The sequence below is a fragment of the Crinia signifera genome, chromosome 11 (assembly GCF_055691185.1).
Source record: "Crinia signifera chromosome 11, ASM5569118v1, whole genome shotgun sequence".
Classification (NCBI taxonomy): Eukaryota; Metazoa; Chordata; class Amphibia; order Anura; family Myobatrachidae; genus Crinia; species Crinia signifera.
The window spans coordinates 45635507-45654311 of record NC_139227.1 but is presented as its reverse complement, the minus strand read 5'-3'; the positions used below and the strand labels follow the sequence as shown (position 1 = coordinate 45654311).

General features: G+C 45.3%; 1 protein-coding gene across 1 annotated transcript in view; it reads left to right on the top strand.

The window, feature by feature from the left end:
• VPS35 (VPS35 retromer complex component) overlaps nt 1-12377 on the top strand; it is an 80683-nt gene extending 68306 nt beyond the window's left edge. The window contains exons 13-17 of the mRNA XM_083164914.1: nt 2454-2576; nt 5280-5459; nt 5780-6019; nt 8443-8586; nt 11293-12377. Of these exons, the coding sequence (XP_083021040.1) occupies nt 2454-2576; nt 5280-5459; nt 5780-6019; nt 8443-8586; nt 11293-11472 (867 nt within the window). The 3' untranslated portion in view covers nt 11473-12377. The remainder of the gene's footprint in view (nt 1-2453; nt 2577-5279; nt 5460-5779; nt 6020-8442; nt 8587-11292) is intronic.
• Nucleotides 12378-18805: the final 6428 nt, after the last annotated feature.

The following is an 18805-nucleotide window of genomic DNA, read 5'->3' as shown; positions in this document are numbered from 1 at the left end:
AGCCTGCCATAGTGATTTATGTTTATAGTAATTTACTAATAACCGTATAACCTCTCTTACTTGTGGTCAGAATTTCTGGGCTCCAAGACGGCACTGTATAACTTCTTTGGTGGCCGGTCTTTCAGTAGTTTGTTAGGCACAGTATAACCTCTTGTTTGCTGGCTGGGCTTTCATCCATCTGTTGGGCACAGTATAACCTCACTTCCATGGTGGCCGGACCTTTATTAGTCTGTCAGGCACAGTATAACCTCCCTGAGGTTAATGCACATTTATGGCACTGTTTATACTTACAACTAGATCTTTTGAAATATTTCTTTAGTGTCATTTCTTTCCCCAGAAAGTCTGTATTTGTCTGCAAAACACAAATTTAAATCCTCATGACATCATCTCTGAATAAGGCACATAATATAAAATGATACAGGTATCCTAGCAACGCTGACCGTCCTGTGCACGAAGCTTGCAGTCCGTGGTTCCACTGAGCAGATTTCACTTGTATTAAATATTAGTAAACACATTAGTCATTTGTCTGTATCAGATATTAGCGCTTCTGAGAAATTTAGTCCTAATCCAAATGAATGTGTATGACTTATTTATCATTCTCCTATCTATGGGGCTTCAAGGGTTCCACGGCGCCTAACAGAGTACATAAACATGAGCACAAAAGAAAACGGTTACTTGCAGCACAAGCCGAAGCACAAACAAGTACATAAAAACAAGTACAAGTACATAACATCTAAACATTGCTGCATCAGTGGTTGTAGCACCCATATATACAGCAAGGTGGCAGAAACTGAGGGGTAGATGCCGTTGAAGGAAGCATGAAGTTGATGATAGCACATATGGTCCAGATTTAGACCACGGCTTCCTCTCCATATGCAGTGGAAAGGGAAGTCAATGTTGCTGGTTGGTGAGATGAATGGGGAATGGTAGTCTGGGCGGGAGGGTAGGGGGGGGGGGTTGTGCTGTAGGTCTGGTTCGTTGTGAAGTCTTGACATATGGAGTCAATTTAAGTTGAGGTGGTGGTGGGCAGAGGAGGGAGTTAAGTGGCCAAGAGATGCCAGGTGTCTAAGGACTGGGAGCAGATGAGCCTCTTGAAAATCATCTGTAAAGAGAGGGAAGCCCATGAGCATGCCCACTTGCATGGGAAGGTGAGAAGGTCCATTGGGAGAGACTAATCGTTAATGTGAGGGTAAATAGTTTAGAGGCGGGAGATCCTATGGGGTCATCGATTTGGAAGATTAATTCACCTAAGATATTGGAAGAAAGATCTAAAGAGAGAAAGGGAGGGAGCCAGGAAGCAACATTGAAGATTCGAGAAGCTGGAGAGGAAAAGATCATGGCTGGGGACCCATTTATTACACACAGATCTGGCAATCCAGATTAGCCAGGAGAGAGGGACATTGTTTGTGGGAGAGATGTGAGATGATGACCAGAGGGGATCCTGGGCTAGGAAGGGATAGGTGGTTGGGAGATATTGTGATGTGGTTGGAGGTGAGCGGAGGGGGTGGGGGCATAAGGTCTTATTGGCGGGGTAGTAGGACCACGGTGGGGGAGAATTAAAGTAAGTGGAGTAACAGCAGAGGGGGGTGGGTAGCACATGAGTTGAAGGAAGACTGGAGAGGGGTGGAGTAAATGTGGGGGGGGGGGAATATGTATAATAACAATAATAAATCTTGTCTGTATTTTCGGAGTCTCTGATGTCCAAAGCTCTAAACTTATACACATGAAATTTATTCCTCTATTGGTTCATGGTGTGTTTGCATAAGAGGTTTGCTTTTGTTGTTTACACCAGTGGTTCTCAACCTTGGTCCTCAGGACCCCCCAATGGTTCAAGTTTTCCAGGTCACCCTACAGGTGCACTCATTATTCACTGACACATTTTAAAAGATCCACAGGTGAGGCTAATGACTTCCCTTGTGATTCTGGGCCTTATTCTAGTTCACTCTTTCTGACAAAATCCTTCTTAGATGGACAAAACCATGTGCACTGCAGGGGGGGGGGCAGATGTAACATGTGCAGAGAGAGTTAGATTTGGGTGAGTTATTTTGTTTCTGTGCAGGGAACACATACTGCCTGTTTATTTTTTACACTGCAATATAGATCTCTTTTAAATAAAACCCCACCCAAATCTAATTCTCTCTGCACATGTTACATCTGCCCCACCTGCAGTGCACATGGTTTTGTCCATCTAAGAAGGATTTTGTCAGAAAGAGTGAACTAGAATAAGGCCCTCAGTGTGGTGACCTGGAAAATATGAACTGTTGGGGGGTCCTGAGGACCGAGGTTGAGAAACACTGGTTTACACTGTGGGCCAAATAGGCGTCTTGTCCCTCATCTGTCTGACGCTATGAACTCCTCATTCATCGTGTTTTTTAAAAGGGTGATTGTGCCCGTTGGATCAAATGCCTCAAAAAAATTTTTTTCTTTAATTCTGTTTCTTTCTTCCCTTTCAGATCCTCAACACGGCCCGAAAGCACTTTGGAGCCGGCGGGAACCAACGAATACGTTACACGCTACCCCCTCTGGTCTTTGCGGCATATCAGCTTGCTTTCCGCTACAAAGAGAACTCCAAAGTGGCAAGTAACGATTTCATCGCCCTTTTCTAAACAAGTGTGCTTAAAAACCAGGCAGATGCATTTGGTTAAAAAATCTTGTTCCTTATCCCCGAGCGCTAGGGACGCGGTCTGGCCTGCTCTTATTGTATTAACGTAACCATGGAAACAGTTGTATCTGCATTTTTGTCCTATTCTTAACTGCTACTTCCCAAATAACGCTGGCGTATATATTTTTCTCTGATTTTGCTATCAAAGAAAAGCCTGCAAAACCTAATCTATACTTACTCCGGTAAGAAAGGATAGAATTTTTTTCTCATGAAATAGGCCCAAAATAATCCTTAAAAAAAAAAAAAAAAAAAAAAGGATGGAAAATCTACCAGTTGGGGGTTAATTTTGTGCTTTTACAGAGAAACACTGCAAAAACTATGTAGGCCATGCCACGTATCAATAGCTTTATTTAATAGTGTGGGATGTGATTTTTGCAGAGTCTTGCTTATGTGCAGACAGTACCTGCAAGAAAAAACAAGTCTGTTTACGGCGCTGCTTTGTCCTTTGCCGACGCCGCAGCGGCTAGAACATTCCATTAAATTTGGTTCTCCGAATAAAATGTGCAAGAAAGGAGTGTAAAATGAAGGGATAGTGCTCAAAGGTAACTATCGGATAGAGAAAAGCAACTAGTTACACATGCTGATGACTTAGTGCACAAACATAATACTTAGTCGTTTTTAGGATGCAGATTTCTGGTCCACAATTTTCACAAGAGGAACCAATGAATATGGATCTCTCCTAATATAAATAAGGGGAGAGAATAGACACAAGCACAGTGCAGATCAATTAAACAAGTTTAATATATACACCACACTCACAATAAAATGACTTTTATAAAAACACAGGACATATGGTCCCCGGCAAGTAGCAGGCAGGAGGATGAAATAAGGTCCACGGATCCAGTCCCTCAGTCCGGACAAGTGACCACACCCAGCACAGCGTCCATAGAGGATACCATAGTCCAAATATGCAGCAGTACAGGCTTATCTACCACACAGTATTTTCTCTGAATAAAACACACACTTCTCTATGCTCTCCTACCCCATCTCATTCTCCACTCTGTACACCGAGGTACACTCTCCTCTGCTGTTAATATAGAAGTCCTTTGGAAATGTATCTGCCTCTTCATGAAAAATACTTCAGATTTTGCTGCCATTGTAAAGGGAATGCTTTTCAGATGGACGATTTTAGGAGGTTTTTAATACATCGTGCTTCAAAAAAAAGAATTATTTTTGAAGGGCTGCTTTCGCGTGAAGTAATTTTAGAAGCTGCAAGGTTTAAAGAACTCTAGCCTCCAATATCCGCCTCATTTGGTACAGAGACATGACTATGGCGGATATCCTATCACGTGTAATAGGCGTGCCCGGGGCTATGTAATTCACCTTGATAAGCCAGCGCGTGCCATGGCTGATCGGGTGTCTGTTTCTCCTGCTTCAAGCAGAGGAAGCAGAACCCATTGAAAAAAAGTACCAAAAAAACTTTGATAGACCGTTGGTAAACCGTAGCTATCAAATGTGTGGTTTTTTTTTTATGTTTTTTGTTTTTTTATACTTCTAGGGCGATTTATTACTGGATGATATTTGTTGAGTAAATAAAAACACATGTTTAAATAAATATGTATTCTGCACAGCGATTATTTTAAAAGCAACAATTTTTACTTTGCCAAATAGGCAACACGTTTCATTGAAAGCAGAAGACCATTGAAATGTACTGTCAATGGCAGGGCTGGGCAATTGCGGCCCTCCAGATGTTGATGAACTACACATCCCAGGATGCTTTTGCATTAGTTTTGCTATGTGGCCATGTTGAAACTGATGCAAGGCATGCTGGGATGTGTAGTTCATCAACATCTGGAGGGCCGCAATTGCCCTGCCCTGGTCAATGGGAATAAATCAAGCTTGGCAACGATAAATTTGATAAAAGCAGAGCTGATGGCACCTCTGTAACTACACAGTATAATCTCTCCATTATTTTTTTCCTTGGTAAATTCGAATAACATTATGTACTTACTTCGTATTATACTTTCCCTATTTAATTAGTTGGCACACTTTTCAATGGGCTGCCAGCACCCATTCAAATGCATTGTCCATTGCAATGTATACAAAATGTTGTCCCTGGTGTCTTTTTATTTGAAAGATTCCATCCTCTGCGCTTGACAAAGCAGAGAATAACGGTTTTCCATAACTGTGATTTTATTTAATGAAGGACTTACTTGGCGATTGCGCTACTAATAGATTTGGACATCACCATGTAAATCACCATTATAAAATAATGAATAATTACATTTTATACCAGTCATCAAATGCTTAGCAGGAAAGAATACTGGCATTTTTGTTAAACAAGATTGCCGTGTAAAAAGTCTCTCTTCTTTTTTTTGTGAACAATAATGAAATCTAGAACACAGCAGATTACCCCATCTATTAAATGCAGATTAAAGGATTCCTTGAAGTCTTACCGCTTCTTTGATGTCAGTTGTCTCCAGGATAAGATGGCTCAGCCAGTGTTGTAAAACGTGACCTCTGACCGACAGAAGTGCGCTTGTAAAGGAAAGCAGCGCGTTTCACAAACACTTTCAGTACGACGCATACAAGCCGAATAAATTAGTCCATCTCAAGGAGGAAACCCGCTTTACATAATGATGTGGTCTCTTTATCTCTCTCCTCCCCACCGGTACAGGATGACAAGTGGGATAAGAAGTGCCAGAAGATATTCTCCTTTGCACACCAGACGATCAGCGCGCTGATTAAAGCTGAATTAGCGGAGTTGCCACTCCGGCTTTTCCTCCAGGGGGCTTTGGCCGCAGGGGAAATCGGATTTGAGAACCACGAGACTGTGGCCTATGAATTCATGTCTCAGGTAAGGATCGGCGGGCCACTTTCAGTTTCTCTTGATGTTGCTTGGCCGATGGCGTTGCCGCGCTGCTGTGCGTCCGTAGCAGTGTTACATCTCTGGAACAGGGATGCCTAAATGCTACACAACTGGCATCTTGCGCTATGTGTAACACGTGACAGTGATTGTAGGGATTGCCGTATCATCTTTTAGCGCGTTAGATGCTGCACACTGCCATATCGGGCAAGATGCTTCGTATCAGCCAGGGCATTGCAGTGCATAAGGCTAGACCCCGAGCTGTGTATTGACGCATAATCGTGATGTATTGCTGTTGTATTGTATTGCAGGCATTTTCGCTGTATGAAGATGAAATCAGTGACTCCAAAGCGCAGCTGGCGGCCATTACCCTCATCATCGGAACCTTTGAGAAGATGAAGTGTTTTAGTGAGGAGAACCACGAGCCTCTGAGGACGCAGAGCGCCCTGGCTGCATCCAAGCTGCTGAAGAAGCCCGATCAGTGCAGGGCCGTCAGCACCTCTGCTCATCTCTTCTGGTCCGGGTGCAACACGGACAAGAACGGGGAAGAGGTGAAGGGACATGTACCAAGAGTGTCGCTGTAACCACCTGCTTACATGATTGGAATGTTCTCAGCAGCACAGAGTATATCAGGAGATCAGTGATGTGTCAGTGAGGACAGGGTGCCTGTGACAGGGGCAGTGACATGATGTGAGGAGGGGAATGGGGGCAGCAGGAAGCCACATAGTGCTAGGAGCTGTGTCCCCCCAGAAGCACAGAGTATATCAGGAGATGGGGGATCTGTCAGTGAAGACAGCGCTGCATGTGACTTGGCCAGTGGCATGATGTGAGGAGGGGAATGGAGGCAGCTGGAAGCCACAGACTGAGAGTCATATAGTGGGAGGAGCAGGTTCCCCTCAGCAGCACATAGTATATCAGGAGAAAGGTGATGTGTCAGTGAAGACAGGACTGCATGTGACAGGGGCAGTGACATGATGTGTGGAGGGGAATGGAGGCAGCAGGAAGCCACAGCCTGAGAGTTATATAGTGGGAGGAGCAGGGTCCCCCCAGCAGCACAGAGTATATCATATTAGTTCCTACCATATATAGGGCTGTAACTTTGGAGTGATTGCCTTTTCTCTTGAACTTCTTCACATTTGGTCACTTTGATGAATATCCAATGAATGTAATATTCTGTGTTGGAGATGTATCCTGCTGGCCTCCATATCTGACAAATTGCTTCTTCGTCTCTGCGAATAATCTCCTGTCCGGAGAACACATACTGAGCCATTATCACTTCTCCATTAATGGTAAAAGGCATTAGTGGTATTCTGCTGTGATTCTCCAATGGTTCTCCGAGAGTGGCGCTCTCCTGTATAATTCTCTGTAATGGTTCTGTACTGTTATTGACCTCTCCATAAGCTCTCCCATGTTGTGCACCCATTAAGCTCCTCAGACACCTATTAAAGCATCTGTCGGACCTGGGAGAGCACCGTAGTGATGAGCATCTAGTAAAGCAGCTGCCTCCTTTATGATAGAATATCATTAGCAGAAACCGCGCCTCTTTGCTTCCTGACTGTTTGTGCTGTCCTCCTGTTAGTCTGCAGCCAGTGTAAAGAGAGTGCAGGTTAGGCCTGTGCAGTGTGGGGACGTAGTTACTGGAGGGGGCACAGCCAAGATCGTCTCTTTATACATAACTGTGGCGGTTGATCGTGGCATCGCAGGGGGCGTGGTTATAACTCGCCTGTGCAATCTGCACCCCCACCTCTTTTCTCAGCGGTTGTCCATTCACAACACATGGGATCTGTCGGAGAAAAAATGTTTTCTGTCAGAGATGTTTGTTCTAAGATGGGAGTTCTGTTGAATATTGGATGTTGCCATTGGCAACCAATCAGATTTTATCTATTATCTTCTAGAACAGGCATCCCCGACCACAGTCCTCAAGGCACACCAACAGTACAGGATTTAGTGATATCCAGGCTTGAGCACAGGTGACTTAATTAGTATCTGAGGGATTCTGATTAATCCATCTGTGCTGAAGCCTGGATATCACTAATACCTGCACTGTTGGTGTGCCTTGAGGACCGTGGTTGGGAATGCCTGTTCTAGAAGGTTCGTAATAATAAGTCGATTCAGATTGGTTGCCCAAAGCAACATCCCATTTATCCATGGTAAAGATATAACAATCCAATCACTCTATGGAGTAAGACTCATTGCACTCATTAACATAATATTAGTACAGACTGTAATCCCCATTCTTTCTGTCGCCAGCACCCTGCACACAATGAGTGATGTCACATGAGGGGCAGCAGTGGTACCCCTACACTCTGCAGCGTGCTTGACCATACTTCAAAACTCATCCTACTAGCCAGATTTAGGAGCCAGGGAACAGCAAAGCTTCTGCCCTCAGGGCCCTGTGCAACTGCACCCCTCCACACCTCCTGCATTCCTGGGGAATATAATAATTCAGGGGTTCAGCATTAGTAAGGGTATCCTGTGTCGGGATTGGTATAAAATAACACTGAAGCCAAGGGCACATTGCTACACTATATGGATACTTCTCCAGTGAATGCCTATGTAGAGAAAGGCTTTGCAGACCTTTTTTCTAGGCTCCATCTAAAGTGCTTATTTCCACAAAATTAATACAGCGGTCCTTGTAGTGGGCTGTAATACATTCATTGTGACACGCTGCTCTTGTTGCTAGAGGTTGTCATCCAATACATTCCACAGAGAGATGAGGCCTTTTGTGTGTCCAAGCTCCATTGTGTTGCAGTCTCCATCCAACCCACGTTACCCACCCTGTTCCCAGTCTGCCCTCCTGCCTCGTCTGTCACCCATTCTGATTATCTACTGTGTAACCTTGTGCGACGCAGCCCACACATGGTAACATTGCCACAAACAGTCATCTCAAACAGATCTGAGCCTTAATGGGGGCGAGTGGAAGTCTGCGACCCATTCTATATCACTTACTGTCTGCTTGGTTTGTCTTCTGCAGATTCACAGTGGCAAACGGGTTATGGAGTGTCTGAAGAAGGCTCTGAAGATCGCTAATCAGTGCATGGACCCTTCTCTTCAAGTGCAGCTCTTCATAGAGATTCTGAACAGATACATCTACTTCTACGAGAAGGAAAATGACGCGGTACGTCAATACTCTCATCATGTATTCTCCTATCCCCCTTCATTATCTTTCAGGAGGTGCTAAGATGTTCATCCAGAGAGAAGTTGGGCTTAGGATCAAACACTAGAGAATGCCGGGGGGAGGCGTGTGATGCCGCTTGTGCTACACGTCTACATCTGAAGAGAGAATCATTAAGTATTCTTGGATGTGGCAAGACATCGCTGGGACTTCTGAGGGCCAATCCGTCTGGCTACATCAGATCATGGCTTATTGATCTTGCAGAGGTTACGGTTTCTTGTCACATGACAGATGACATTGGAGACATGCACCCCCAGGCCATCTCTGTCCCTGTCATTGTTACGCGCAATGACAAATGACTGTGTTACCAGGTCTGCAGATTAACCTCTTACAGAGCTTTGTGGGTCTCGCAAGTAGGGATGCCAATCCTGGGCATTGTTTCAATCTCGGGAGTCGGGATTGAAAAATGCTCAATACTGGGATCCCAGGGATCCCGGGATTTGCAGGCCTAAAAGAAAATTGCCCCTGTGCCCCACACTGGCTGACTTTTGGGGAGGGGGGCAGGTGTCAGCGGTGCGGAGACAGGCGGCGGGTATGACGTGGGTGGCCTGGCCGTGAGCAGGGGCCGGGGCCACACACTTTTGTGGAGCGGGGAAGGCCCGGCGGCGAGCGGGTTCCGACACTGGGGGTGCAGTGCTACGGCCTGCGCAGTGCGACCTGTGACCTAATCACGCTGCGCAGGCCGCACGCCGGGTCGGGGACAGGGAATGCTCAGACTCTGCCTGGCATTAGACTGCGCATGCGCAGTCTAATCCCGAAATCCCAGGACTGGATACTCTAATCCCGGACATTTTGGGGCCAATTGCCGGGATCGCGCCGAATCCTATCCCGGGATTGGCCACCCTACTTGCAAGGCCACGAGCTGCTCATCTCCTGCAGATGGGGCTATAATTGGACCCTGATTGCAGGCTAATTGCTTAGACCTGCATTTAATGACCATTCTTAGAAAGTGATCTACGGTCGTTTATTTTGCATGAAAGTTCCTTTAGTCCCGGCATTATGCTCGTTGCTGTTCAGTGATGAGGATTTGGCTCTAGACCAGGTCCCACATCTGAGCTTCTTACAGAGAGCCTTCTATACATACAGCGAAGGTAGGACATTTAATACTCACCACGGATTAGTCTCTTGGAAGCTGCAGCAATGTGTTATTGACTAGGATTCGCTAGGAAGTGGTAACGCACATGGATACGTGGGAATGTCAAACGGCTTTCCTAATGCATCGCTTCTTGGCACGACAGGTCCCGTGAGACTCTGTTAGCATTGGCCGTCTTATATGTAGTGTGGCTGGGACACCCTACAAACATGTATTTTATTTAAAAAAAAAAAAAAGATGTCCGATGTTGCAGAGTTTACAGGACCTTGCGGATCACTGCAGAATGAGGCTAGATGTATCTGTAGCTTCTACTACTAAGTTAACAAAGGCTTGTTATCCTAGCTTCTAATATCCCTCATTCCTGGTCAGAGAAGAAGTTCAGTTTTAAACAATGAGACATCCATTTTATTGGGTTCACTATACATGATTAGAATGATGACGAAGCATTCTTGGTGGTGTCGCAGTGATGTCCCTGGTTCAGTTGCTCCAGCCTTGGGTCCGGTGTAAATCGCATTGACTGGCGGTTGCTTCCAGAGAGCATCGCTAACACTGGTGCCTAAACCCTAACCTCCCCTCCATCACCCTAACCTACAGCCTGTGCAGCCTGTCCACACTGTCATTTTAATGTCTTGGTTTTCATGGAAACTGAAAAGAATTCCCTATTTCACATGAACACAATTACCGGACGCAGTCAAGATCGTCTGCAAACTGATGTACATGATCCATAAATTCACTTTAGCAGCCCCATTCCCTATATAACCATTACTGTGTCCGGCTGTACTGTTATACTTCACTCATAGCATGTGTCGGGGGTTGCATCAGTGAAACGTCTGTACGTGACACCACAGCCTTCATATGCAAATGGTAATTTAACACCCAAGTTTTTGGTAGTATGATTTATCTTTGGGATCCCAGCATAGTGTCTGTGCTTGTTTCTCACCTGGACAAATCCTGTGATGTCACTTCAGTGATGTCACATGTTCTCATCCTGTAAATCAGAGTCTTGGGCTGCACTGTTCCGCCATTGTAATTCTGTGAAATCACAAATCCGCTCTGGTTTACTCTCAGCTCTGCAGTGCAGGAATTAATAAGACCCCATCAACTAACCGGAGTCTCTCCCAGCCCAAAAAATAACAGATTAAAAATGCTTAATAACGTATCCAGCCGTACCACTGCTTAAATGTGAAATAAATGATAGTATTGCCGTCTTCACACTCTGGGGACCTAGCAGATTAGTAGTAGTAGTACGTTTGTGTGTATATATGTATGTCTATATCTCTATCTATCGCCATTTAATCTAAACATTGCAGAAAACATTACAGTGAAAAACTAATTCAGCTGCTTCAGCAATTTATTTTTAAAAAAGGACTTTATAAATTCTGAGAAAAACCACTGATTTTGTGATGTCAAAGTAAATTTTATATGGTTTCCGAAGAAGTTGATGTACCCAAAAATATACAAACGTCGAAGTAAATTATTTTCCTTCACTTGTTCATTCCTGCACCATACTGTCACTGCGGCACTGCTAACCTCATGCCTCCCGCTGTCTCCTTCAGGTCACCGTTCAGGTATTGAACCAGCTCATCCAGAAGATCCGGGAAGACCTCCCGAACCTCGAGTCCAGCGAAGAGACAGAACAGATAAACAAACATTTTCACAACACCCTGGAGCATTTACGTCTACGGAAGGAGTCCACTGATGCCGAAGGCCCCGTATACGAGGGTCTTGTCCTATAAACCAAACCCCCCTTTTTGTTCCGTCTTTACCCCTCCATCACTTTCTTCAGTTGATCTGCTCTATCCACCAACTTATTCCTTTTTTTTAATTTGTATTTCTCCTTTTCATAGGTTGTGTCTTTTGAAAATGGCAACAGATAGAACCGATAATTCCCAAATTAAATATTCTAAGCACTTCAAAAGACTTAATTGGCTGTTTCATAGTAAATCTGCGTGGATCTCAATCTAAGTACTTATTAAAGGGACAATTCAATTCTCGGTATTGTGCCATGGCAAAGTCTGGGTGTGCTCCACTGGCACGCTATTTGTTTAGCCTCCCCTTTCATGTTTACCAACGTCCCCAGATGGGCAGCGACTGCATGTGGAGGTTTGGTTGGAGCTTTCGTCCAGGGGCGTGGCCCAAAATCCAGTTGTATATGCCCACTGCTGTCGGTGTTCAGTATACCCATCCTGGCAATGCTTGTTATGTATCTGTCCCACAATGCTTACATTCCCTCTGTGATCTTCCTTATGGACTGCCGTGCAAGGCCTCCTGACTTTCACCCCCTACCCCCCCCCCCCCACTTTCTTTTAACCCCGTTAACGACTTCTTGTAACGTCTCCTCCTCCTCCTCTGGTGGTTCCGGCCTGAATGGGAGCACGCCGAGAGACTTTTAAAATTTCAGAGTCCTAAAGTTCTATTTTAGTTAATAAGGTTCTGTGGGGTTCTGTGAGGGCCAGTACTGTGCACAGAACTTATTTATCAGAGGCTGTCATGTTCCAGATAGTATAAGAGAAATATACAGTAAAGACAGTTTGTGATCTATTTAGTTGTATGTATAACCATTGCTGTAAATTAGGTATAAATGCGTTATGCACATTTATTCAGTCACCTGTGGTATAATAAAATAACTATTAACAGCTTAGCTGTGTGCCTCTTCTGTGGTGCCGCCTGGTCCAGTTTCCCAACGGCGGAAGGGAGTAACGTTCCTGGTTTTGCAGAGCTGGATTGTGCGGTCGATAATGAGCATTCACACAAGTTGGTTATGATTACAACCACACTCTCCTCTTACCCATTACCCATATTACACCTGAAACCAGACATTCTATAATCTTACAAACCTAGCCAGTTGTTTGTCAACTTCTGGGCGGTCTTAGAGGAGAGCCTACGTACTGACCGGGTGTCCTGGAAAATGTCAGTGAATAATGAGTACACCTGTGCACCTACTGGATGATCTGGGAAATATGAGCTTTTCGGGGCCCTGGGGACTGAGTTGCAGAACCACATCAATATCGTATAAGGTAGAAATGTACAATAAGCCATGCAGACGTAATAAAAATATGACTTCATTCATTTATAATGAGATCAGCCCGTAAGAATAATTTGAATAACCATGTATTTTATTAAAGTGCATGTAAAAGTGAGGTGGTTAGTGGACTGTATTGTGTAGCTATAGCTCTGATAAGCATTTTTAGGGTGTCAGGGGGGCAGATGTGGGGCCTCCCCTGCAAAGCACAATTAACTAATCTACCACTAGTATCATTAATTACGTTCCTATAAAGTAAGGTCTCTGTTTACACGCGGCTGTCAGGATCGCATTTCTGTCTAATCTCCACGCCGCGCACACTTGTATTCTATATAAATATCTGACATTTGCAGTATATCCCCTACATCCAGCCATGCTCTGGATCATTGTATTTCATGTGTTCTTTCAAACAAGAAATATATATAAAAAAAAAATTATGTAGAAGTGTTTGATTTCACGCTTGTATACGCCAGTGCCGGCGAAAGGTCAGGCGGAGGAAATTGAAACCCTGCCGTGTCTCCTATCTCATCTGAGCACTTATTGCTGCCTGACGTAACTGTGTGCCGGGCCGGGTGGCTAGTGGAATATTAAGGTGCTCTCCGGGAGGGCGTGCAGATGAATTCTCCCTAATCTCCAGCTGCGGCAGTGCATCCTGACATAGGGCCTAATTCAGAGCTGATTGCAAATGTGTTCTCATTATGTGTAAAACCATGCTGCGCTGCAGTTGGTGCAGATGGAACCGTTGCAGAGAGAGTTAGATTTGGGTGGGGTGTGTTCAAACTGATATCTAAATTGCAGAGTAACAATTAAGCAGCCAGTATTTACCTGGCACAGAAACACAATAACTCACCCAAATCTTGCTCTCTGCACCTGTTACATCTGCCCCACAGGCAGTGCAGCATGGTTTGCCCATTTTCAAAACAAATTTGTTCTGTGATCAGGCCCATAGATCCTGTTTAATTTCATGAACGAGTTACTCTGCACTACGCACATGGACCTGCAAGTACTCTTAAAAGAGTTTGAGGAATGGAGTGCGGATCCCTGTTTTTTGGTTTTGGTTTCTAGTGCAAGTTCCTCCAGGTGGTGCCCATATAATTACAAGTATATTTAGGGATGTGACCTTGGTGCATTTATTTGTTTATTAATGGCAGTCATAACCATTCACCATCGATGGAACTGATTTCTCTAAGTGGGTGCAGAGGGCACGGCGCTTAGCCCTACCCTGGTATGCCACATAGCTGTGCCACTTCCCTGGTTGGCCAGCTGCATAGCTCCACCTATCTGCTGTGCCACTTAGCCCTGCCCCATTCCCTGATTGGACAGCTGTCTTCCAAGAGTAGAGCTGCCAGGAAGGTGATACCCATCAATAGTACAAACCATGTTGAATCAATGGTTTTGGGCCATCGGTGGTGAAGTCTTTGGTGACCATCCCTTACTTGCAGCAGTATCAAAATAACTTTAACACCACTCAGGCCGGAGAGCGCTAGTTACCGGAAGCTGCCTTTTCAGGTTACTTGTGTCTTTGTTTGTCCATCGCTGCACACCGTACCTGCTTACCTGAGAACCACCCAAAGATTTGTGCTTCAGAAACAACCTTCCACAATGTAGAACAATGAAAGAGACTGAGGAAGATATATACAGACCCTGGTGCTATCTTGTTAAACAGATCAGCACAAATGTTACATATATGGTGGGTGCACAAACTATTCCAAATCCCCCCCCCCCCCCTAATTCCTTCTCCGACTTCATCTATGTCAGTTTAGCAGTGAGACTTAGAATGTTCTTACTCTCCTAGGTGTAAGCGATGCAATTTTGTGCCTTTTTAAGTCCGCTGTTACCGTTGTTGATTTTACTTGTGCAGCGACAATGACTGTGAAAATAGGAGGCAGATTATAATGTGACAGCAGCATTATATGAAGAGATGAACTCCTGGGCGTTTATATACGGATGTCACATTGTAACGGATACGTGCACAGATTCTTAAAATCTTCATCTGAGGCTAAAAATAATAAAAATGTACCTGGGACAAAAACTGACGAGATGTAGTCGTAATGCCGACAATTACAATGTCAACGCTCAACATGTCAGTATCTGCAGAATGTTGACATGTTTGCCGTATCGATGTTCTGCAGGGACTGAAGGTCTGAGAGTAGGGATGGGCACTAGTAGGATGTCAGAATCTGGGTATTCTCTGCACTCTGATTGGGTGTGGTTCATATGTGGACCAATGGTGATCTAACTGACTGTCAACCTGATGTCTGGTTACCACTTGGATTAGAGTTTGAGGTGGGAACTGGACAGGAGGCTACATGTAGGAAGCTGGGAAGCTCTATTACATAGAGACAGTGACATAGAGTACAGAAGAGTTACAGGAGGTATTGGAAATAACTGGTCTACAAATGTACCAGGCTGGAACTGGTAAAAGCCTATGTAGGAAATGGTAACATGCAACACTGGCCTTCTGGGGGAAGCGGTCATCTATTAGAATGAACTTAGGTCTACAGTCATTAGGTCGACCCCACTAGGTCGACTGGCAGGAAGGTCGACCTGACTTAAGGTCGACATGGGCCAAGGTCGACATGACTTAAGGTCGAATTTGCATAAAGGTCGACATGAGGAAGGTCGACTGGTCATAAGGTCGACATGGGTTTTTCACTGTTGTTTGAGCCGACATGTGCCGACAGGCGGTATTTCATGCCCTACCATCCACTAGGGCGTGGTGGGAGAATAAAATAGTGTGCCGAGCGCTGCGAGGCACCGTGCCCGAAGCATAGCGAGCGATGCGAGGGTCCGATTCTCATTGCCAACTGTGTCCATGTCGACTGTGTCGACATTCGGATAAAAAAACAGTGAAAAACACATGTCGACCTTATGACCAGTCGACCTTCCTCATGTCGACCTTTATGCAAATTCGACCTTAAGTCATGTCGACCTTGGCCCATGTCGACCTTAAGTCAGGTCGACCTTCCTGCCAGTTGACCTAATGACTGTAGACCTAAGTTCATTCTGACAGATGTCCCGATTCCCCTTCTGGGACCTGTAGTGCATGCAATGGAGATCAGGCTTGGACCAGACTGGAACAGTTAATGTGAGTGTGACAGGGCTGGAATCAGTAGCAGGAGCAAGGTAATAACTTGGCACAGAGCTCCACTGAGCCGGATGGGCGTCTGAAAAAGCAACGTTGCACTGGCAACTGGCAGATGTCCTGGAAGGGTTTTGCATTGGGTCTTCGGTGTTCCCATTGGTTGCCAAGATCAGCTGAGCAACAGAAGTAGCCTCATTGGTGGAAGTGTGATCAGGTGAATGTTCCCAGAATGGTGACACCTAATGATAAAGAGCGATGTGGTATCAGAGTTTAACCAGGGACATGACACGGAAGAGTTATGGATTTACTTTACCCTAGAAGCATGACACGATGAGTTGGGAGTTACCAGAGCGTCCACGTCACACCCAGAACGCGCTGTGCCACATAAGTCACCACTAGACCACCAGGGACATGTTTTTGACAATTTAATTATGTTGACATTTCATCAGTGTCAACATGTCAATGGCGCCGAATGGGGCAGATGTTCTAAGTCTTGGAGAGAGATAAAGTACCAACCAATCAGCCCATAATGCAGGGTACACACTAGCCAATTCCCCACAGCCACCGATATAGTGTAGTGGGAGAAGAACAATATAGTGCATATCACTATTTGATGCCACTCGCCCCCCTGCTTTCTGCATGCAGTCACCGATGATCATGTTCAATTGAACTTCATGTATAGATGACCTGGAAGGGGATTGACAGTACACACTGAATGTTTTTCATGCGATGTTGTTCACTTTCGGTGTTGTCCATATAGTTTATGATATATTGCCCAATGTGTACCCAGATTAGATGACATTTTTCATGGATAGCCTGTAACATGGCAGTTAGGAGCCTGTTGGCTGATATTTTATGTCTACTTTTATCTCTCTCTGAAGCTTATACATAGACCTGAGTATCTGTTGCGGTATTGTAGTCCATGTGTAGCCGGCTGTTTGCAATCTCTGTATTTCTGGTCTTGTTAAGTGCGCAGAAGATCTGTTACCTCTGGTCTGTGTTTAACGCAATTAAATAACCCTGATGTAGAACAGTTTATTTAAAACACTAATATCATTTCCCTGGATAGAGCCAGACAAAACTGCTACAAACTCCCACCCGCTGACAGCAAGAGAGTTTTGTAAAAAGCGTCATTTTGCTTATTTTATGGTGAACACATTGTTACCATTTCAATTATCCACATAATGTGTGGAGAAGAAACCGTTTATTCTACCGAACAGACATCGCACGGAGGAGCGTCTGGCTCAGCTGTCATTTTATACACACTGTAGCGATAAACCATGGGCCTCATTCACAGATGGACGCAGGTTGCACAGCTGCAGAGCCTTTTGTGGTAGCTGCTGTGTAATGACTTCTTACCCTAAGTCAATACCTGCTTATTGACAGGGGTTAATACTCATTGCCAAGGGGTTAATGTCCGTGACCAAAGAGTTAATGTCCATTGCCATGGGTTCTTGCTCGTTGCCAAGGGGTCACTGCATCTTCCCTCACACCCCTCCACCGTGTCGGGTTAAGGTCTGTGGGCGCTGCAGGGACCACCCCGGACGGAGGCATCACCCCCTACTTGGGAAGCCCAGGGAAGGGATCTCACATACGCTGCAGGGGACCCCGTGCCCGCCAGCGCTACCTGACCCTGCGCTGCCATATTCCGCTGCATGCCACCCACCAGGTGAAGCCATGGCTGAGCGAGTGCCGGACACACAGGCGGCCAGATGGGAGACGCAGGTGGGCAACAGTGGTCGAGCCACCCGTTTTGCTCAAACAAGCTACCGCTAGCTAGCGAGCGATGGGTTGGCGACCCTATAAGCTAGTTGGTCCGGTAATGTGAGAGTTAGTAATGACTGCACCTATGCACCAGCTAGTGTGTCTGGCACATGTGACAGTAATGACTACACCTGTGCACCAGCTAGGTGGTCTGGGAAAGTGACAATAATGACTACAGCTGTGCACCAGCTAGGTGATCTGGGAAGTGTGACAGTTAGTAATGACTACAGCTGCACCTGTGCACCATCTGGTGGTCTGGGAAATGTGACCGTTTTTAATGACTGAACCTGTGCACCAGCTAGGACGGTGATCTGGGAAATGTGACAGTTAGTTATGACTGCACCTGTGCACCAGCTAGGTGATATGGGAAATGTAGACCATTGGTAGATCTCGAGGACCTGTTTGGCCACCCCTGGACTAGAGAATAAGAACGTATGACGAGGATCTGTCCATTCGCTATTCCTGGGAAGCTGGAGCTGTCTCTGAGAATTAAGGATAACACAGCTAGATAGATACAGAGAACATCATTGCGGCTCTCTGGAGCCTGACTGATTAATATGCTGTTCCGAGAAGCTGACCTCTATGAACTCGATAGCGGCATTTAGATCCCACTGAGCTGTCTGGGCAGAACACAGTGGGCTGTGATCTCTACAAGTCAGGCCTCAGCAGGGCTGCCATCAGGACTTGTGTGACCCAGTACAGGTGGAGCAGACTATGCTGTGATGGCAGCTGTAGTATGCAGTCACACATCCAGTCCACTGCAGCCAGACACTATGGGGGAAATTTACTAAAGGAAATTTGTAAAAAATAGTTGTATTTGTATCCAGAAATACACTTAATTTTGACATTTACTATCCCGAAAATACGGCAATTGGTATTCGTATTGATGTGCTATCAATACAAATACGAATTGCCGTATTTTCGGGATAGTAAATGTCAAAATTAAGTGTATTTCTGGATACAAATACACCTATTTTTTACACATTTCCTTTAGTAAATTTCCCCCTATATACAGTAGATCTACTCAGCTGCAATGCATTGTACAGAGCATGGCACCTACTGTAATGTGCGTTATAAATAAAGGAGGATGTAGCTGAAGGTGCTGCACGTATGCTCCTGTACTCACGGAACAGTTGTTGAGAGAACAACCAGGTCGACTCACCTGGGCGGTGGTGCAGGGGTGTGATCCATCACAAGG